Here is a 23987-nt window from a genome sequence, read left to right as displayed (position 1 = left end):
GAATTTTGGAACACCCTTTACTTTTTCATTTTTGTTATATCCCTATATTATATGTACACACTATACTGCTACAGATACTGTACTATTACTATACTACACTATAGTGTACTACAGATACTGCACTATTACTATACTACACTATAGTATGCTAAAGATACTAACGCTATACTACACTATAGTATGCTAAAAATACTAACGCTATACTACACTATAGTATACTACAGATACTACACTATACTATTACACTACTACAGATCAGTAGTACAAGCGTTAATAATATCAAACCTAGACATTTCAATTCTTTCTCCCATACCATAAACATAAATTTCTCCGGGAAAATAAGTATGTCATCGATGGAATATTTCCAAAAGACATCTTAATAATTTCTCCATTCGATAAAAATGCAATTTGAAGAGCGAATTAAGCGATTTCTCGATACAGGGACACCGAGTGTAACGAATGCCAGCGAGTTGCAAAGATAAATTTCCTCCCGATCACGTTTAGCATTTAAAAACTTCAGGACGACCGTTGCCGCCTGGAGGCTAACTTCCGGCGCAGGTCGTAGCTCGCGCGTTTGCGCAAAGTGTTTCGATTAAAAAGCGTTTTGCAAAAAGATTTACGGCCCCGGGATGTTTTTGCATTCCGCAACGAGACTCCTACGTTTCGTAACGGCGGTAAAGTTGAAATATATGCGACGCGCGCCCGGGGCGCATACAAATCCGCCATTTGTTTCCGGTCCGCTCCTTCTTATTGCGGAAGTTGCGCGCACAGTCGCGACCGTGAACCCCCGAGTATCGAGTTTACGAAACGACCGATCATCGGATCAACGACGGAAGTCGTAAATTTCGTGCTTTTTCGCCGAAAAAAGCAGGACAAAGGGAAAGCTCGCGATAAAGAAAGTCGCGCGAAGTAATTAAAAATGGCCGCGCCAATTTGCAGCCGAAGTCCTCTCAAAATGGCTGTGCATTTCGTTCCAACTTCGCTGTAATTCCCGTAGAATCAGAGAATTGAATAATAATTCTGTGAAAAAGTTGGAGAACATTCGCACGGGGAAATTAGGGAATAATTACTGCAAGAAAATGAAGGTGGAATTTGTGGAAAATAATTCCTACGAATTTTTATTTAGGTTATGTTGCGAATTTTAATTCTATTTCCTAGTACTAATTTTTTTCAGGGAAATGGGCAAATTGTGGTAATATATCGTACGAAGAATATTGAAATTAATGTTGAGAAATAAAGTCTACGCATTTTTCAATTTTTGTTTTGTGAATACTGTTAGGAAAAATTCTTACGTGTTATCAATGGAGATACCCGAGAAAGATTTCACTGCTCCAAAACTCAGTTCAGGACTAAAGTCCTTCTTAAGCTCCTTTGAGACATCCCCCTGCGAAACTACTCTAACTTCTACACCCTGTACATCCCTGCAATTTTTTGCAAAAAAATTTGCAATTTTCCGTGCGTATAATTATCTCGGCGAAATTAACCTATAAATGTTCCTTTTCGAAATATAAATCTCTAAATAGTTGCGCATTTGAAATATACGACAAATGGAGAAAGAAAATTAATTTCGACGAAACTGCGAACTCGATCGGTTTATTTAATTCTTCGCCATTTTCGCAGGAATAATTTCGTTTTATCGTAATATAAATTAACGCAACATAAAACACGCGGTTGAGTCTGCTCTTTGGAGTTTTTTATTTAGACCACTTGCATAATTACTGGCACAATTAACGAACCAAGCTTCGAAACGGCTCTCATCAACTCGCAAAAAAGGTCTCTTCGAATTCGCGACTTTCGTAACCGAATGTTCGCCATTTTTATTACCATCGTTGGTTTATCCAAAAAATTCGCGGCGGTACGAGAATCGGGATAAATTTTAACGCTGCTGCCGAGCAGAGCTCGGTTATATTCGCGAAGTTCCGCGTGGTCACATAAGCGAAACGATTTCGCGATAAATTGCACGGCACAGAGCGAGCTGGTCGAACGGAATCTATCTCTGTGGCCTGTTTATTTATGCGAATGACTCGAATTAAATTTTTCAGCCCGACGACGAGCTTCGAATCACGGGTGGTTGCGTCTCTGGACCACGAGGAAACTCCTTTCGAGTTTTATTCGCGTTGCGAACCCGGGGCCCGCTTTTTCTCCGCATTTTGCCTCGCGGTCCACCGGGATTATTTGCACGGAACACGGAATTAATCGCGGATTAATCCTTATTACGTTCGCGCAAATTGCAATGATACACGTAACATGGGATTATTGGGGCGGGAAACACGCTCTGTTCTCTGCCAAAGCCTTCCGGTCGCTTGGAAGGACGTTTTGTTGACTTGTCAATTTATTTTCACGCACTCTCGACGGCTTAGATTCGTATTATTTTGCGAATTCCGTGTGCTGTTATATGGATAATAAAATCCCTGTGGGAATATGCGTGCACGTTGATGATTTCTGTTATCCTTGGTTCCGAAAGCTGAGGGGCGTCAAGATTAGGTCAGGTGGTCTCTTATGGAGTGAAGCTTGGGGATGGATGAAGTCTGAGGCCATGATCGTCAGATCAGTGGATCATTAAAGTAATCGTGAAGTCAAGATCACTGTCAGTCTAGGTTCCAACCCCCGATGCTTGGTTAGTGCATCAGTGTTAGGTCTAAGCCAGTTCAACTGACCAGAAAAGGACTTTGATAATAATCACACGGAGAACAAGAATTTCTTGAATAAATAAGATATTAAGCAATATTATAATCCACACTGCGAGTATTTTTTGGTCAAACAACTGTAATGATGATTAATTTCAACGCTAGTGTCGTTGACAGTGAGCTGATACTGAATAATTAGTATGAAATTTTATGATTTTCGAGAAACGTAGAATTATATTGGACCTACTATCCTTAATTTGATTAATTGTCCTTTATTATTGGGGAACCTTATTCTGTGTATGTCACTGTCTTCTTTGAGTCGCCATATTTTATATAATCATTGCAATATTAAATTCAATAAATTCTTAAATTTTATCTGCACTCGTGAAACTTTTGGATAGAATGTGCTTCGTAATCTGTTTAATTAAGAATAGACGTCATTTGTTTCTTTCATGTACATTATAATGTATCTTTTCTTTATTATTTCTACTTTATTATCACTATTTTGCTGCTTATTATACGTTGTCATCTCCTTTGTAGGCTAAACGATTCCATAACTCGCTAACAAATAAATGATTAGCAAGTGTATCATCTGATAGACAGGGGTGAAATGAATTCCGAAATTACGAAGAACACAATCGAGAAATATGACAGCGAAGAAGTTCACTTAAACACCCCCTTTGTCTGTATTGTGGCATAATTCCCAGCATGCCATAAGAAGCTTAGTAATACAGCGAAAAGCGACATCATGGAAACCTTATCTCTCGTCGTTCCGCTAGAGTCCTTATCGAGAAAATACAGTTTTAATCCGTCCCCTATTCTCTCTCCCCATTTCCCGCTATCTCGCTCTCGACTCGGGTCCTCCCACGCTTAATTACGATCCTAATCGACTGCCAGTTCCCTCGCCAGCACGTTGTCCCATCTTCGTTTCATATTTTCCGCTTTTGCAGAAACCCTCGGAGCCGGCAGTCCTCGCCGACGGAAGATGACTCGCGCGAGGGATCATCCAGCTTCGACCACCCTTCTTCGACCGTTCTCAGCGTCGGCGTCGCCCAGCATCGAGGAGACCGGGAGCAATTACTTGGAAATGACTAGGAGGAACGATATCGAGGAGTAATCGTCGAAGATATCCTAGATTTCGTTAGTCTTGGCCAGAGCAGTCGTTGGAGGAGAGAGCGGGTCAGGTGGAATTCCGAGTAGTCGGGCTGACGAGACATGTCCACTGAGATGCACGGTTCCCTGTGAAAATGCTGGTGGACGACTGCGGCAGCGCGATGGGGTGGAGCGTGCGCGGGGGTTGGTCCACCCCTGGCTGTAGGAATTCCGCGATGAACTTCGGCGGCAGCGTGCCCTCCCTTCATCCCGCAGGCTCCGTGAGATCCCTGCGGTCCCAGCATTCTATGCAGGTAATGAAAAATCTACCTTCGAATCGAGACCGTCAGGGTGCTCTTCGGAACTCAGGGTCCCGAGTTCCATTAGGCTATCAGCGATCGTGGATGAAATCTCCTTGTTGTCTGATTTACGTTCTCGTTCCGTCGACGAACATCGATTGAAGTATTCTTGGCTGTAACGAGTTCCTCTGTCAATATTCCTTCTTGACACGACGTAATTATTTGGAGTTTAAAATATTATTTATTACACGATATATTTATTTAACATTAATTAAAATAACTCTACCTGTTAATTCACATACTTCACGTCTTATTTATTATTATAACAGAAAACCCTTGAATCGCTTTTCTTCTATAACCAAAAAATCGCTCAATGCAAGTTTAATCTTTTTAATAAAAGTTAACCCCTTGCACTCGAGGAGCGCCTCTCAGTCGCCATTTAATCAGGCTCTAAAGATGGATGTTAATTAATATATCAAATTTATAAGTACTCAACGATGCTTGGAATATCGAAGTAAAATAATTCTACGTCTTAATCCTTTGCACTCGAGAGGTGACTCTCGCAAAATATACTAGATGAACGATTTTTCCGAGAGATTAACCCCTTGCCATAATTAATAACAGAGTCAGCTATACGTCTAATGAAAATAATCGTGAACCCTTTGCGAGAGGCGACTCTTAATCGCCATTTAATCATATTCTCAAGATTCATGTTAATGAATATATCAAATTTAAAATTACCTAAGAACGTGTGTAATGTCGAAGAAAAATAATTCTACGTCTTAATTTGCATATGATTTCTCATTTACCATTTTAAAAATATCGTTGACTCTATGACAGAAAGTCTTCGAATTACTATTTTTCTACAACGAAAAAGTCGTCGAGTGCAAAGGGTTAATTTGCATACGATTTCTTATTTATCGTTTTAGAAATATCGTCGACTTTATGGTAGAAAGTCTTCGAATTATTATTTTCCTGTATCCTTTATTAAAAAGGGGGATTAATCTTGCAGTGGGCGATCTTTTGGTTATCGAAGAATAGCGATTCAAGGGTTTCCTGTTATAATAATAAATAAGACGTCAAGTACGTGGATTAACAGGTAGAATTATTTCAATTAAATTTAATGGATTAACCAATGTCAATCTTTAGAGAATTATTAAATGGCGACTGGGGGTCGCTTCTCGAAAGGGTTAAATGTTATTAGAACTGACAGAGGTGCTTAAATATACAGATATATTTTCTGAAAAGAGTTACGACGAATTTACCCCGACGCAAAGTTTAATAATAATTGCGCATCATGATATTAAAATCTCCCGGATAAATCATGGAATAAATTACAAATTTCCCGTAGCATGTGTCACGAAGTCCCGGGGTATCTGGAAATCTAGTCTCATTTGTAACGCGAATCCGTGCGAAAAGATCATAAAGGTCTCATTGTAATGGAATTCGGTGCATCAGGCTGATGTGGTACTGATTCGATTATCGATGCAGAAATCGATGTTCGTCCGGCGTTCGCACGCCCGCTCCGGAGGCGGCAGAGGGGATGAATCGTCGATCAGTTTGCGAGAATTGCCAGTAACGTTCATCCCCTAATCGGTATTCCGCTCGCGACACTTTCACCCCCGTCGATGGATATCCAGCGGCGTTTAATTTCCAGGCTACGTCGTCGATCGTCGCGATTTATCGGCCGTTCGCGTACGTCCTATCAGCATTGCCTTCTTCCACGCACTGCAGACGTTTCTTTCTGTCCAGGGTGTGCCGGAGACACCGCGAAGATGCATGCACTGCCACCCGGTACACGTGCCGAGCACCCCGAATAATTACGTGCACCATCCCATGCAGTATTACACGCCGAGCCACTGCCCTGAGCCCAGGAACGGCGTCTATACTCCTCATCGGGGGAATTCTTATCATGGCGGTGAGTTCCAACTTTCTGTCAATCCGTATTAATTAATAATTACCACTGTTCACACTCGCGGTGGTCATAGTTGCTCGATATGAGACGAAAAACGAGGAGAAGAACAGGGAATGTACGCTTTTAGATGTTTTGACAATAGCTGATAGTTGAGAGTGATACTGCGAAGCTTTAAACATTTGGCAGAAGGTAGACGATAGAGAGTGGTTAATTTCTATTAAAAATTCGAGCTCAAGACTATCAAGTTCTCCAACAGTCTAGTCGACGCGAGTTCAAAGACTTTGGGGTCTTCGCCACCAAGTGCCAGGACTTCGAAGATGCTATTACCGTCTCTAAACGCTGCCAAATCCTCGCTATCTAGTGTTACAACTTCCTCTTCAACTTCCATTTCCAGGGAAATTGTCTCTATCGAATTTTAAAGCTCGGTAACCGACTCTTAAAACCATTAGCATGTCTCCATCGTATCTCGTTAGTCTAGCAATTGTCATGACAGCATCTTGCGATTTCTCTGTCGCCTCTCTGTCACGTAGCACGTGAACACGCGGGGCACGGTTGAGAAATCTTCGGAAAACGTTCATTCGTTCCCCAGACGAGGCGGCTCTGTTTAGTATAACGCGTTTTGCGTTTCATTTGATTTCTCTGGGGCATCTTCCAGCAGGATTGCGCAAGTTTGCTCGTAAAGCAGCTGCGAGAACGACTTCATCCGCGTGGTAAACTCGCTCATAATCTCGGATGCCTCTGTTTTCGTTCTCGCGACGTTGCTTGCTAAGAGACCAAGCCTAATCCGTTTCCGTCAAGTTTCGCGGCGTCGTTCAATATTCAGCAGCAGACGGATGCAGAGAGATAGAGGCCGGGACGGAAAATTTCAGCGCGTCGAATAACGAGCCATTGTGCGAGCGATGAGAACGGCTGTTAATAAATCACGAGTCGCGAGATACTCGTCTGATTGTATGCTGTTAAAGTAGTCGCGTAATTATAATTCTCTTCCTTCGGCGAGTGCGGACCTAGAGAATATAGACAAAGCGGTATTCCCAACGGACCAGTTGCACCACTTGGTCCTACGACCCAGAGCTTCGGAGGATCTAGGTCCCGCGAGCCCCATGCTCTTCATAGGTGATCCTATATGCTCAGGCTCCTACGAGCCCACGTTTCTTCGACACATTTCCTGCGATTCCTCTGTTATCTGGGTGCTGCTGGACCAGCTTCTCTCTGTCGTCTACTGCATCGTGATAGGGGATATCACGGTTATTCGCCTTGGGATTTTGCCTAGTTATATCTTCCTGAATACAAGCACGCTTCATCGTGAAAGTGGATACGTTCGAAAAATTCGAGAAGTTATTTTATTTGCATAGAAGATATAAATTGGCAATGGAAGATGATGATTTAGGATATATTATATCTACGAAGAGGTAGAGTGAAATTAAAAATAATCTATTATTACGACTAACTAAATGTTATTCTAATTCTATTAATAATTATTCTAATTCCATTAACTATTACTCTAATTCCACTGACGTTTGCACGACTGCTCTTCTCTATGACAGCACTTGCACTTGCTTCGTTGTTCAGTCACCTTTTATTCGCTCTTGCACATTACACACTCGTACAGCGTATCCCAAAGATCCTATGTGTATTCTAAGAAGTCATTCCTCTTTATTAGCTGATAATCATTCATTCAAAATATTCTCGCTACTATATTTCTTTCTCTTATCTATCTTCTCAACTATACCTATACTCCTGTGGATGTATACTGTCCTCCACTCCTGAAATTGATGATTTAAATGTATACCGTGGATGTATACTGTCCTCCTCCACTGTTAAAATTGACGATTTGGTTGTACACTGTGAGTGTATACTATTCTCCTCCATTGTTGAAATTGCTACTAGGGGTCTCACCAGTAAGGTCCCCTAGTAGACCCTGCCTCAGACAGAGATACTATTGGAATTTTTAGAAATTTTATATATTGGACTTGTGAAAAATCCTCGAACCTCCTTGAACTTGGAATCCATACAGTGAAATATATCCAGGGTGAAAATGATGTCGTCACACTCCTAATTTATCTAAAGGGCTGAGTGAACATCACGAATGTAGACCTGAGATCTCGAGACCAGTTCAGCTTAGACCAATACACACTCAATAATTTTCGAATTTAATTTTTACTTCGTTATTTCGTTGTCCAAAGTCGGTTACGTTGAGAAACTTTGTTGGAGTTATAACGAACAGGGTATCGGCGTGAAGAGGCAAGTTTCCGGCTATTTATCCGGATGCTTCTTTCCTGTCGTCAAAGCGTAAGGGACTATCTGCTAACATCCGCTCCATAAACTGTAACAGCGGCCTCGTTACCCGGTGTTGCAGCAATTCGAGCGAAATTAAGTTTAGATAAATCGGATAGCAAGAGAGATATATCGGCCTGCACTGGATTTCGCTGCTCTACAACGCGCGATACGAGGGTAGCATTTGTTCTATCCGCGTTGTAATCTTCCACGAATCGGTGGAACGCTGCTCGTGAGGTCCGATGCTTGTCCCGTGATGTGTTTTCTTCCATTATAGTCTCATGATCCCCTTTCGAATAACTATCGGAATCGGATCAACCGCGCATCTGCCCCTCCGCGATTCCTGCGACCGCCATTGTCCCGTTTCCCTCGAGCTTGCGAGCCAAAAATTTAGATTCGAAAATTGCAATCTTTGTATCTGTGATATTGGAAATGATGTTCTCGAAAATTGGTATAAAAATATCGTCTATATAATGAAAATTGGAATATTTTAATAATTATATCTTTAACGTTATTTTATTTCCTTTATATTTCATTTGTGCCACTCCAATATTTCTGCGACCACCATTGTCCCGTTTCCCTCGAGCTTGCGAGCCAAAAATTTAGATTCGAAAATTGCAATCTTTGTATCTGTGATATTGGAAATGATGTTCTCGAAAATTGGTATAAAAATATCGTCTATATAATGAAAATTGGAATATTTTAATAATTATATCTTTAACGTTATTTTATTTCCTTTATATTTCATTTGTACCACTTCACTATTTCTGCGACCACCATTGTCCTGTTTCCCTCGAGCTTGCGAGCCAAAAATTTAGATTCGAAAATTGCAATCTTTGTATCTGTGATATTGGAAATGATGTTCTCGAAAATTGGTATAAAAATATCGTGTATATAATGAAAATTGGAATATTTTAATAATTATATTTCTAATTTTATTCTACTTTCTTTATGCTTAAATTGACTAGTCGAGAAATTGAAAATTTTGCTACTCGGGATGATATAAATTAATAAATAATGAAATTAACTGGGTATATATAAATCTGCGATTCCTGTCTCCCGTGTTGGTTCGAAGTTAGATCAATCCATCATCAAAGCGTTACTCCGTGCTCCTCGAATTTAATTTACCAAGAATTTTCCTGCGGAGAGCATCCTGAGACGTTTTTCCAATTTTTTATCGTGAGTTTATGCGAGGATATTGCAAGTGTAATATTCATAGCATCTCTCTTTTGAGAATACAATTTTCTTCCTTCCAAAACTCTTCCTCCGCAAGGGATAGTAATTCCATTATCTCTAGGAATGTTTCAGTTAATAGTTTGAGTATTTAGAAATTCATGAACGTAGTTCAATGTTCGCAGTTTCGAAAATTACTTTACTCTCGCAACTTCTTCCACCAAACTGTCCTCCTAGGATTACACGGTACAAAGCGATACACAGTTTCTCTCGTAATTACCCGAGCGATAACACGAAATACTCTTTGCGATTCGTCTAAGATATTTCACGTATCGCTTCGATCTTTTAATAAACTTTTTATTTAAGAATATTACGAAAAATATCATTCTAAATTTGCTGGCTTGTACTGAGCAGGCCTAGGTAAGGCTCGCAAAGAGAAGTCGTCATCCTGATTGGAGGGTAGGAAGTTACAGCTGAGAGTAGTCCAGGTGATTTTTTGAAATAACCATGCTGTTTCAGAGATTCGTATTAAACAGTTAGTCTGTGTAACCAATTTTTCATGAGCAATCTGCGTGATCCTCTGATAGACTTGGCATGCATTAGCCAGAAGAATAGTGACAGACGGTTCGAGGTTTCTCATCAGTAAGGCTATTCTAACAGGCCCTGCCTTAGACACTGGGATACTATTGAAGGTTTTTCCGAGGAATTGCGAGAAAGTCCTCGAAGTCCGAATCCATTTAGCGGTGAGGGTGAGAATGATGGTTGCTACAGACTTTTTCACAAGTTCTTGGTAAACTCTCCGTTTCCTATGTACAGAATTTCCAAACTTTGCAATAGTATCCCTGTCAAAGGCACGGCCTTACTGATGAGTCCACTAGCAAGCCCAGGACATTCTCCTCCTTTTCCCGTTCGTCCCTTCCAGCCCTATCTGTAGTCAGTAATTGACAACCAGCACTGTCAACCGTAGACGTGGACCCCCGTATTTCCATTATCGTTTAAATTCTCTCAGTTACGTCAAAACATTGCCGAATGAACGAACAAAGGTGCACACCAAAGTCTCCTCGCTGCTGTGCAGCAACGGACACCGTTAAAATCTCACCAGCCATACAACAATCACCCACACATCGCGTGGGAACAAAATGCCAGCGGAATTTCCATCGTCGATGTCACGGCGAACAACGGAATCGCATATGTTTTAATGAAAAATATTCCGCGAATTTCGCAAGTGGCCTTGTCAGCCGGCACGAACGCGTGAAAAAGGGAAACAATTCAACAAGTTGACGTTCACGGAGGGCGACCGTGTTCCGCGCAGAATGAAATAAAATGGCTGAAAAGCGGAAGGGAAAAATCATTCGGTTCGAGCAGCAGAATTCACGACACCATTACGATCTGGATCGCGTTATCCATCTAGGTGACACGCGTTAGTGCGTCGTGTCATTTACGAGGTCCTCCATGACAGAGGACTGCAACTTCGCCCTGATAACGTTGAAAAAGAATTTGCTCGAAGAAGAGCACAATGTTGGGGAGCTTAAAAGAATATAAACAAACGATTTGGCGAGAGAAAAATTATTCATAGACTAAATTACACCAGATTTGAGTTCCCTGTCACGTGTTTATATTCGATATTAGTTGATCACGACTACTGATCAATTTTTGTAAATCCACCCATTTTTGTAAATGTATAGAATGGAGCAAGAATATCTTTCACTATTTTTAACGAGAAATACAGACTATATTTATGCAAAGAATATTAAAGTAATAAACTCTTGCTAGAATTTCCTTCTCTCTCTCTCTCTCTCTCTCTCTCTCTCTCTCTTTCTCTCACTCTCTATCGCGATTTCATTGCAGTGTTTAGTCCTCCATAGTTTTATGACGACTGCTGTTTTACTCTGTCACATTCTTCTGAACTTCATTCACATTAGACGAGACTCTCATATATTATATTTAGTTAGAATTCTTTCTTCATAATTAAAATATTTATATATTTATTAATACCGCAAAATGTACTGCTAGTATGCAGTAAGAAGTGAATATATATGCTTGAAAATAGATTAATAATAATAAAAGTATAGTGTTGCGTCTCACTCCGTGATCCTCTAAGGTTTGGTCGAGGTCGAGGAGTGACTGATAAAGTTAGTAAAAAGTCCCAAAAGGCCCACCAGGGAGGTCTCGGTCACCTAAACTCTGTCATTCTTCATCCCTTCGATCAGCATGAATACTCGCACGCTATATCACTGTCCTTCACTATATTTCCATCGTAGATTATACGATTTGTGTCTCACTCCGTGATCCTTCTAAGGTTTGGACGAAGATTGACTAATAAAGTTAGTCAAAAGTCCCAAAAGACCCAAAGTGCTGCCGGTTGGTACTCTGAGAGCTGTCATGCTATGATAGGTAGCACGTAGAAGGACCCAATGAAGGGATGCGTTTCGTTCTGGACCTGCTAATGGGCTTGTCAATAAGGTTTTCTCGCAGACCCTGTCTTAAAATAGAGATACTTAGATAGCATAGGAAATTTGTATTCATGGGAGTCGAGGATTCACTGAGGATTGCGAGAAACCTCGAACCTTCATTTTCCATCTAGCTGTGAGTATGTAAACTTTGGTCGCTTCAGACTCAAAAGTCCCACCAGGGAGGTCTCAGTCACCTAGACTCTGTCATTCTTCATCCCTTCGATCAGCATAAACACTCACACGCTATATCACTGTCCTCCATCGTACTTTACACGATATATTTTGTCATATTTATCGTATTTCCATCGTAGATTACACGATTACAAACAATGGAATCTCACTCACCCAACCACACAGCCGCGCGTCATAGTTGTGTGGAAATGGAGAAAAATATTTGTCATGTCCAAGGCCGAACGAGTCGCAAATTTGGAAATAAATTCGCGCCACGGATAAACACGTCGGTCCTTTTGCGTGATCGTATTTGCATTGTTCACCCTCTTTGCCCACCCTCGTCGGCCAAGCCGTGGGAATCGATTTCGAATTGGTTGCAGGTATTACTACGTTCGTTCGCATTATGTAGATGACCGCGTGCACGCAATCCCAGGCGAAATATCCGGCCCGATGGGAAACTTTCGGGAAAAATGCGATTTTTCTGCCGATTTACCGATACCGGAGCCTGTTCCGTTTCGACGCTCGTTTCGTTTGTTTCCACTGTTCACGATATGACCCAGGTTTTTTTAACGCTGTTGCTGCCGATAAGGGAGATTGTATGGTAATCCTGGCACGAGAAGTGGTGTAGAAATATGATAGAAGCATGTTACGGTTGTTTTCGCTGGGTATCCAGGGGATGGAAGAGCTGGGATATTAGCGGGAATAGGGTGAAATTGTTGGAGATATATGATCTTTCATGGTGACGGTGATACGCGCGTGTCTGATCGTAGGTAAACCGTTACTACTTACACGGCTTTTCACTTTGTTCCTCGCAAGCTATCAATCATATTCTTCTACTGATTTTTAGCAGAATCTTGTTTCAAGGATCGTCTTGCGATTGAAATACTGATGCGTGATAGCAAATGTCCGATATTATTTGCTCAATAATTACTCTTTCTGTTGACATCGAAAAATACGTAAGATGGTCTCCATTAGAAAATTTCGATATTTCTTCAAATTATATCTATTTATTACATTACTTGACATTATATGAATTTTTTAATTTTGTCGGAGATATTCCACAGAAAAATATTGACAAAAGAATTTGGCGAAGATATTAAAAATATTTAAAAATTCGACAAAGGTATTATGTAATTTCCAAAATACTATAACGAAGTATTACACGCGATTCTCATAAAATTATTCCTGAAACACGTTAAATATTCATTCACCTAAATTATTGAAATAAAAAAATACATATCATGCCTCCCAATTTTGAAATTTTGAAATTTCTTTAAATTCGATCTATTTTCCATATTACTTGACATTATATAAATTTCAAAATTCTGTCTAATATATTTCATAAAAAAATACTAATAAAAATAATATAAGATAGTACATCATTCCTGCGATATTTCAAACATCATAAAAAATGTTATGTGATATCCAAAATTCTGTAACAAAGTATTACATACAATTCCCATAGAATTACCTATTATATAAGTCTCGAAACACGTTACGTCGTACAAAATACACGAAATCGAACCTAAACGAGGTTTCAGCAACCTCGTCATGTTTGCCCAAGAAATTCACTCGTGGCCGAGTTTTTCTCGCGAAAACAATTATCCAGAGAAGCAGTACAGTTGCGGCAGTACGGTTTCGAGGTCTCGACGGCGAACAGACTTTCTCGAACAGCGAACTCATTGATTTCTTCCGGAAATCCTCCGACTTTTTGCCGCCTTTCCGAAGACTTAGCGGGTGTTTGTCTCCACGTCCTCGTCCGCGATCGATTTTTGACGAATCTCCCGTCGAGCTAGCACATATTTCAGCCGGATGCTGTGATCGGGGCCGGCTGTTTTTCTTCGTCCCGCCACAGGATGAAAAGTAGACGCAGGAAAACGGGAACGGAAATATGTCGCGTGGCTTTTCTTCGCCGCGGTCACTGTTTTCCGACTATGTCCTCGAATCGAAGTCGATAGTCCGGTTTTCGATATGGTGTCGCGAAAAAATCGCCTCAGGAATAATTAAATCTATTTTCCTTTCCTTTTAGATATTTTTAAAATATTTTTATTTAATTTAGAATTTTAGAATAATCTTCATTTTTCAGGAGATTAATTTTTGTAAATATGAAAGTGGATTTTGAGAGTCACAGTGTTGCTTTATCTCTGATATTTGTTGTTATTTATTTTATAAACATTTTTAATTATTACTAGATTTATCAAATAGAATTTTGGATTTTTCGATAGAAAATACTGGCAATTTTGTTGTACAATGTATCAGTTATTGGTCTACATTGCGAATAATTTGACAAATTTTATCGTGACTTTTGAGCACGAATTATGAGCATTTCGAACTTTCGAAGAAGTGACTCCATCTTGTAAAATACAAAGAATTCTACAAACTTTATAATAAAACAATTTTTCCTCTGTAAACTGGAACCTGACTCAAAGAGCAAATTAATTTCCGCGTTGCAGGTCTCTTGCACAAATTTAATCGAAGCCTGTAATGACCCAATATTTGAACACAAAGTAAGACGTCTCTAATAACCACTTCCGTCTCCGGAAATCTTTCCCTTCTCCACCTTTCATTCCCCTAATTAAACTCGATCTAATCAACTATATCACGACCTCGTCTGACGTCAGCACGTTTCGTTCTCCTAGTATCCGATATCCCCATCGATATCTCGTTTCTGCTTTAACAATCAAACGATGAATGAATTGATTGTTGCAACAACCCTCTTCAGTCCTCCTCTGCATCCTTTTCTTTAAAAATTCGCGAACTAATAGGGGCACACAGCTACAGAAACAGTGGTAGTATAGTAGACTCTCCTTCAAACGGTAACTCACGACGACTATGAGATCTTAACAAATTGTGTACTGCGTAGAAATCTTTAAGACATATACCAGGGACCACACGTTTAGACAAGACAGTGCATTGACATTTAAGATCCATATCAGATGGCACGTGAAACGCGAGAAAACTCGTGAGCAGTAGGCAATGTGCGAAAGAGCAGAACTGTAGCAACTATAGTGGTATTGGCCAGTGGATCGAGTGATTAATGAGTGTTTGGAACAGTACAGTTCCGAGTTTGGAATAGTAGATGACGAAGGTGTTTAAGCTAATTAAACTATCACTAGTACGAGAAGACTGAATAAGTTCCTATTGTGGAATGTACGTGGAATCATTGTAGAGTTGGCAGTGTGTAGTATGAGCATGTGGTATGCATGAGTATAAAAAGAAACGTCCAGAGATTAGTTGAAGAGTGTCAGAAGAGAGTCACTGGAGAGAGAGTGTGCCATAATAGAGTTGCTATTCAGAATTTTGTAAGAGGAAGTCGTATAGTGAGCTGTATTTCAATTAATATAAACAAATATAAATGAATACAAATTAAATTATTAAATTAATCAATTAACATAAATTAGTATAAAAAACATATTCAATTTATATAACAAATATTATTATGAAAATCTATTTCTGCTGCACCCGTTTCTAACCCCTACAAATTAGGGGCTCGTCCTACATATGTTTATTCCTAAAACAAGATTATATAAAATTTGGTTGAACAGTGATAAGTATACAAAGTATACGTGTACACGTAAAAAGAAAGAGCAACTGGAAATAATTCTCATAACGACTTCCTCTGACCACCCTCTCCCCCTTCCAAGCTCGACACGACACTGTTTTCTCTCCAGAGGATCGTCCCTAGCTTTCTCCAATTTTCCCTTAAAACTCCCCTCACCCCCGAGTTCGTGGAAAATATCGCAGACCCATCTGCTCGTCAACGAGCGTTTCTCCAACCCCGATGGGCCTAGCTTTCGTCTTCCATTAGCTTTCGCCTTTTTTCCCTTTTATGATCCCTTTTCTCAGGGCCCATAATGCGTCGCGACTCCTTTCGCAGGATTTCGACGGTGTACAATTTCTCGAGACGACCTTTCGACGTCGAGTCTCGTCCCGATCCATTCTTCATCAGCCACCCTATTTTTGCACCGACCTCCGCGCTTATCTCCGTCCCTGGCTCGCGCTGCTAATTAAGCATATTTCACCCCTCTGGCCGATTCGACTTTGCGGCCTATCCTACGCCATTGTACAATACCAGCCAACCCCGGCAAAGTCTCCCTTCGTCCACGTTCTTTCTCCAGGCCAGCTGCGTTCATCAGACTTCCGTTTCGTCCCCGAGCTACGGAAAAAGAGCATTATCCTTGGTCCAGAGTCGATGACGCGCGCACAGAAATTGGGAAATTCTCGGCGACGGGGTAATCCATGGAAAAACACGAAATTATTCCCTTTGATCGTCCGGGGGTGGGGTTTAAATCGCGTGCGAAACGCGGACCGAGAGACAGGCGAGTTTTGTTCCGGTTACTCGGCCGAGGGAGTAATTAACTGTAATGCTCGTAGTTCGTGGCAACCGGCAATTAATTATGGACGTGGTATTTTTTGACAGAGGGTCGGGGCAAAATGGAGGGATAAATTCGGAAGAATAATAATCGCGCGAGGGTGAATTTTCCTTTGTCGACGAAGGGTTTATCGATTGACGCGCTTTGGGGGCGACAGTCTGTGAATTTTATTTACGTACTGTGAATATAATTTATCACGGGCTAAAGACGACCATATAGAATAATTTCCATTATTTTAACGATTTAAATAGCAATAATTTGCGGAATTATGCAATTATGCAATTAACAATTTTCAAACAATTTGGAAAATATTTTATATTTACTTTGAGGTACGTGTATACATAAAAATTGAAAATCAGATTTTATACATATATAAAATAGAAACGAAAAATTTGCCAAATAGACTAAAATCGAAAATAATTTGATTTCAGTCGGCTTTCGGTTTATCGATATATATATAAAATTATTTATAAAATCATATTTTATACATACATATAAAATAGAAACGAAAAATTTGTCAGAGAGACTAAAATCAAAAATAATAAACCGAAAGCGTGATGCTTATTTTTTATTTCAGTCTATCTGGAAAATTTTTCGTTTCTATTTTATATATATAAAATCTGATTTTCAATTATATATAATATAATTTTATATTATATATCGATAAACAAAGAGCGTGACGTTTATTTTCGATTTCAATCTATCTGCTAAATTTTTCGTTTCTATTTTTAATTTCATCTCGGAAGACGACCATGAAAAAATTCGCGAATTATTGCTTTGTTTTTCGATTCTCGTCGGTAAATGAAAATACGGCTACTGGACCTGGTGAGCCATCGAGTGTTTTCTCTGGGGACCCTAGACCCCTAGCACTGAAGGATCCCCTAGATCCTTAGCACTGAACCTGCCATATCTGATGGAATAACCGATATCGGTGTCAGAAGAAACGAAGAATGAAAAATAGAATAGGAATATCGAAAAATTGATTACACCTTGTACCTCTTAAAAACATTCCTGAAATCCAATGATAAAGGAGATAAAATTGAACGCGGAATCTTGGAGAAAAACTCCTTGAGAAATGATCCTCGAGGCCATGGTAGGTTTCATATATAAAAATATCGGGTAATCGAGGATACCTCTTGAATTTTTTAAGGGAAAAAGTGTTCCACCATTCACTGTATAGATCGAAGTTTATGTTTCAAATAATGGAAGTCTCTTTCCCTCTGTTTTTACACGCTGATAAAAGCCTCCGTTGGTGCGGGGAAAGATCATTTTCCAGGGCTGGCTGTAAGGGGCGCAATAAAAATGCAAACGGCGGTGGGAAAAAAATTCCACTTTAAATTGCTTAAAAGTTCATTAGCCCGGTAAAGACGAATTTTACGGGGAACTTTTGCTGTTTGCGGAAACTTCGGCGTTGTAGGTTGTAATTAAGAGAGGAGAAAGGAGAAGAAGTGGAAGGGAACGTTCAACGATGGCGACGCGAAGGGTCGTGGCACAATTAAGAATACGTGTCAGGCCGATTTCACCGCTTTTTTTCCCTCATTTTTCCGCCACTTTTTTCTCCTCTTCGTTCGACCTTGCTTTGTTTCCCATCACCCCTTTAATATTTTTCCAATCTTCCTTCTCCTTTTTTTCCCATTTTTTCCCCTTTTATTTTTTTGTATTTTTCCAGAGACCTCGCGTGAGTTCGCATACGAATCGACGTTAAAAAATCGGTCGCGGTGGCGGGAAAATAGGTGGAAATTCAAATCGCGCGGCTATGTTTCCTGTGGCTTTCGTTCGATGGTCTGAGGTAACAGTTTTGTTTACCCTTTCCCGTTGTTTGCCCGAGCGTTGATCGAAAAGAATAAAACGATGAATAAAAGGCACGCGGTTCACCCGGTCGACACCCCGGGACAACGTGCTTTTCGGGTGATTTATTTAGAACGAAAATAAAAATCTTCGTGGTAGCCGGGTCAGTCGAAATTCCATCTCTCTTTCCGACTCTCTGTGTCTATCCGAATGCCATATTAATTCGTTTCTCGCAGAGAAAGCTTGACAGAGAATAGGTCACCGGCGAATATTCAAATATTTTTCATATTTTTCGAGCTTCCCTTTTAATTCCATAGATCGGCGAAAAATTTTGCAAAATTCCACCACCGTACGTGCTAACCCAATTTTAATTTCTCCCAAGAAATATTTATCGCGCCATTTTACGATAATATTCCGCAAATTTATTTAAACGTTATTCGTCGTAACTTTTTCCAAAATGTATACAAAATTTTGCATTATAATTTTGTATCGAAGCATCCATCTATGGGATGAAATTAACGAAGGAAAGCTCGCGAAAAATTTCTTGGGGAAGATGAATGAAAATTCTTTTGTAAATCCTTTTGAAAATTCTTCCACCGTATGAGAGGATAAAATTGCAATTTCTTTCACGAGTGCAGCAGGCATTATTTATTATACCATTTCTATGGTAATATTTCCATTCTTGATACGATTCTCTGTAAAGAGACTGACGACCGATGCAAGCGTTCAAAGACCACATTTTCCAAGATTTTTCCACCGTTACTTCCCCGGTTTGAAAATCATCGATCCGCTCTCTTGAGCCCTCGACCACGGGTCTGCCGGCTCTCGTTCTCACCCCATGGCAACTGGCATCTCCTTTTCATGAGCACTTTTATCTAGCCCCCTTCGCTCTTCTTTTTCCCCTTCATTTCTTTCAACTCGTTTCATCCTCGGTCAGTCGCGACGTTGCTAGACGGAAACGTCGTGGTTACACCGGCTTCCGGTTTCTACCTGCTCCGAATCAATTTCACAGCACGTTGGAAAGTCCTCCATTGCACGCGAATTAAATATTTCGTGGCCAGATATCATACTCTTGGAAAATCGAGAATTTTCCGCATTTTCGCGTATATACGATACTGATAGAAAAATCATGGGGTAGTAAAAATTTAGGGGGACATCATTTTATAGGAGACTTCATCGTAGAATTTAATTAGACATTTTAAATTCACTGTTTAATACGTAATAAATAAATAAATTTATGAAATAAAAAATAAATAAATAACAATAAGATGGGGATGAGAAATAGAAAATAGGAATATTAAATTTGAAATACCGTTCGCACGTTTCGCGAAGATTACCAGAATGCAATTCTGATACAAAGGTAAACCTAATTCTGTGACAAAGTTGAGCAACTCTAGGGTCCTACACATTCAAACATAATCGCAACATTGAAATAGTCTATTTCACGGTATGTAGTAGACTCCAAAGATATGGGTTCCGGCGACGACGGACATAATTTTATAGGAGACTTCAGCGTAGAATTTAATTAGAAATTTTAAATCCACTGTTTAATAAGTAATAAATAAATAAATTAATGAAATAAAAAATAAATAACAATAAGATGGGGATGAGAAATAGAAAATAGGAATATTAAATTCGAAATACCGTTCGCACGTTTCGCGAAGATTACCAGAATGCAATTCTGATACAAAGGTAAACCTAATTCTGTGATAAAGTTGAGCAACTCTAGGATCCTACACATTCAAACATAATCGCAACATTGAAATAGTCTATTTCACGGTATTTAGTAGACTCCAAAGACGTGGGTTCCGGCGACGACAACTCAGGCTTATAGGATCCGGCAGTGATAATTTCGCGAACATAGGACTAGGTGGCGATAATTCTAGGATCACAGAACTCCGCAATGACAGCCGCAGGGCTGTACAATTGGATAATGCTAATTTCCAAATCATAGAGCTTACCACGGCCAATGTATCCAAAATTCAATTAAGATAATCCCCAAAAACGCAACACGAAAATCCCCCAAAACCGAACAATTCCGCTACAATTCCAGACTCTCGAAACCCAACTTAAATTTCTCAAATTCCATTACGCGACGCTGTCAAAGTCTTCCAGAGCCGTCAGAAAAATTTATTCTCGTAAAACCTTCGGATTCAGACCGACGAGTAAATTTGAACTCCATTTTAATCAGCATCCCCGCTGCGTTCGAAACCGAAGAACTATCTCGCGCAATTCCGAGCTCTGAAAATACTACCAGAGCCTTGCCATAATTCCTGCGAAAGTTATACGTATAAACCGTCTCACGTTAAGTCTTTGAAACGCAATTTTAATCAGCCTCCACCGCGTTTCAACTCGTTTCGCCCTGCTCGCAGAGGGTTCGTCTGCAACGACGTAGAACTCGCAATAAACAGCGTTTATCTTTATCGTCCGGCTTAGTCGGGGCACGAAGCGGGTCGCGACGTAAATTCATTGGTCGCATCTGCGAGCCAGTTCTCGGTGTAATTAAGTCCTGCAAATATATCGTCGAATTACGCAAAAACAGCACCGGCTAATCCGGCCGGGTTAATCCGCGCGTACCCTTCTTAATTTGCGACCGAGCACCGGTCGCGCGGGGGGCCATCGAACGCGAAAGTCACGCCGCTTTGCCAGGGATCACCCCGCGTTATCTAGCTTTCTTTCGCTTTCTGCTCGCAGACACCAGGATGCGTTACTTGGACACCGAGGGTAGCATCCACGATGGCACGATGGGGAATAACAATTGGGTGCTCGGCGATCTCAGGAGTCTTCATCGATGCGTGCCAACCTTTCGACGACCAGGTAATATTTTCCTCGTTATTCATTATATTTAGTTTACAAATTTCTTCATTTCCCGCTTTAAATACATCGTAAATTGAAATATTAATCGTGACGATGCTGCAAACTCGATGTAAAGGTTCAAAGTTTTATTTCGTGAATAAAAAGGAACTAGGGTACCCTAAAATTTGAGACGAAGTCGTTTCTTCCGAATTCTTGAGTTAGACCACTTTCATAATTACGATAAAGACATATATAGATTCTTGGATTTACAAAAATTTACAAAATTACAATACAATATATCTAGTTTAAAAATTTTCAAATTTCCCGCTTTAAATATATTGTAAATTGAAGTATCAAGGTAGCGAACTCGATGTAAGGGGTTCAAAATTTTATTTCGTGAACGAAAAGGAACTAGTGCACCTTAAAATATGAGACGAAGTCGTTTCTTCTGAATTCTTGATTTAGGCCACTTTCATAATTACGATAGAGACATATATTCTCGAATTTTTGAATTCGTTTATGTACATTCTTGAATACCGAAGATTTTCAAAATTGTTATTTCATTTTATTTCCTTTAAGGGATGACACTTATACCTTCTTCATGAATTCACAAACTTCGAGGATATAAATAAATAAATTAACAAACGAAATTAATTTTTCTAAACATAAACCACAATTACTATCCATATACATATACAGACCCAGACACTATTGTTATATACACACCAAGGACTCTTGTAAGTCTCTCCATTTCGAATCTTGAATCCCAAGACTTCTCCTAAATCCACCAGTTATTCCAAACTTATACTTCCTAACCGACCTAACTAATCGAGAATAATAATTAAACCAGCAACTCGAACACCCCTGTACCACGTTACTTCCAATATCGCCAATACAACCGTACTCGCGCGCTACACGTAGTATACACAACGATACACACTTGATACATATGCAGGACACATAGATGATACATAACGAAACGGGAAATAAAATCGATCGGAGAGCGAGAAGGACAGCGAGGCAACGAGTTAAGGAGAGATCGTAAAGAGGGCTAATCTTTCCCTTCAGGCATAGACGTCGCCGGCATGCGAACGCATTTCTATCCAGAGGGTGGCTGGGGGTGGCTGGTCTGCGCAGCCGGCTTCCTCGCCCTGTTGCTCACTACCGGAATGCAGCTCGCTTTCGGGCTTCTTCGCGTTCACGCCGAGCGACGATTCGGCGAGAAACACCTCATGGATCTCGGTACGTTTCCATACATCTTACACTTTCACCCCCATCCCAGCGACCACCGCGGGCAACTTTCCTCTGGTAATCTCTGCCGCTGCAACTTCTGCCTTTCGAATATTCCTTTTTGCATTATGCTCCGCTCCCGAGTCGCCAAGTTTTTTGTTCTTCGGGATTTATGAATTTCGTCCCGGCCTGGCAGAGATATGAAGTTCGTTGGCAGTTTCGTCTCTGGCAGAACCGGGATAAGAGGAGCGTTTTTCGAGACGTCTCCCGGAGTGGCTTGGTCATTTAATTCCTCGTTTTGTGCACGAGCATGCCTCTAATTAGCGATCGCGCGAAGATTGCCGTCTTTTTGTATATTTCTCCTCTGTTCGGTGTTCCGGAAAAATTTAATTCCTCCTTTTATAGGCCACGCTCACTCTAATTAGCCATCCCGCGAAGATTACGGTCTTTTGTGTACGTCCACTGCGCCGAGTGTTTTGGAAAATCGAGAGAAATAGCCTTTTAATATTTAATCGACACTTGCATTCGCGTGCATATTTTCTCAACTTTATATTTTTGCACGATTAACGCTCCTTTGCGATTAACGACGAAAGATATGGAACCTCTGAATCATCGTTGCTATTAATTTTATATTTTTCATATACCGGTCCGGTATTTAATTATTCAAATTTATTTGAAGGTTGACGATGTGTCAGAGGGTTGAACTTTGACAATTCGCGTTATTCGCGACGCGATGTGCTCCTTCGTCATTTTCCCCAGAGTAGATACGCGTACAATTAAAATGGAGTCGAGGAGTAAGCTGACTTATGAAACGCAGAAAGATGCTGGTTAGAAGCAAACGTCGGGACCACGAGGCTTACGAGCTCGTGAAAGATTCATAGCCGGGGACGAGAGTTAAGTGCTGTCTGCTGTTCCCCCATGGGATTGATTCGATGATTCTTTTGTAATCGCGAGGGATCGCATGAAACTTTCATTTCGCCGGAGCCCAGTTCGTTTAGGTTTCCTCTGCTTTATGGATCGAGTCAATTAGAGAATTGATTTTTCACCTATTTCATCTGTCTTCCCTCTGTGATTCTGTTTAAACATTTTATGCAATCCAGGTCCATTCATCTTGTCCGAAAATATATTTTTTAACTGCTTTAATTGTACCAGTAATTATTGAACGTGACCAAAGTCAGGAATACACGAGAAATTATTTTGTACAAATTTTTGTTTAACTTTTTAATTTAGTATTAATAATGTAACATTTTTATTTTCGTTGCGTGTACGAACATAACCTCTTACAGCATACACAAATTCAGATTTCATAATTCCAAAAATCTCGGTCCTGTTTTTGGATGACATCTGCCATTTTATATTCAGCAAACCTAACCTCTTACAGCACATATAAATTTTTCTATTCCATTCAAAATTAACTTCCATAATTTAAAAAATCTCAGTCCTGTTTTCGAATAATATCAGCCATTTTATATATGTAGCAAACCTAACCTCTTACAGCACATATTAATCTTCTTATTTTATCCAAAATCAGCTTCCATAATTCCAAAAATCTCTGTCCTCCTTCCGGGTAACATCCACCATTTTATATCCTGCAAACCTAACCTCTTACAGCACATACAAATTTTTCTATTCCATTCAAAATTAGCTTCCATAATTTGAAAAATCTCAGTCCTGTTTTCGAATAATATCAGCCATTTTATATATGCAGCAAACCTAACCTCTTACAGCACATATTAATCTTCTTATTTTATCCAAAATCAGCTCTTCCATAATTCCAAAAATCTCTGTCCTCCTTC

The 23987-nt window shown here is 40.1% G+C and overlaps 1 protein-coding gene across 1 annotated transcript in view; it reads left to right on the top strand.

Moving 5' to 3' along the window:
- The first annotated feature begins 3866 nt into the window (after positions 1–3866).
- Positions 3867–23987, top strand: part of LOC108547402 (monocarboxylate transporter 10) — a 104622-nt gene continuing 84501 nt past the window's right edge. Inside the window, exons 1-4 of the mRNA XM_017899905.1 lie at positions 3867–4033; positions 5771–5936; positions 20860–20982; positions 22030–22203. Coding sequence (XP_017755394.1) covers positions 3875–4033; positions 5771–5936; positions 20860–20982; positions 22030–22203 — 622 coding nt within the window. The 5' untranslated portion in view covers positions 3867–3874. The remainder of the gene's footprint in view (positions 4034–5770; positions 5937–20859; positions 20983–22029; positions 22204–23987) is intronic.

The sequence above is a fragment of the Eufriesea mexicana genome, unplaced genomic scaffold (assembly GCF_001483705.2).
Source record: "Eufriesea mexicana isolate 0111107269 unplaced genomic scaffold, ASM148370v2 scaffold1018, whole genome shotgun sequence".
Taxonomy (NCBI): domain Eukaryota; kingdom Metazoa; phylum Arthropoda; class Insecta; order Hymenoptera; family Apidae; genus Eufriesea; species Eufriesea mexicana.
Note: the sequence above shows the minus strand (reverse complement) of the source record. Positions and strands in the feature narration are given on the sequence as shown.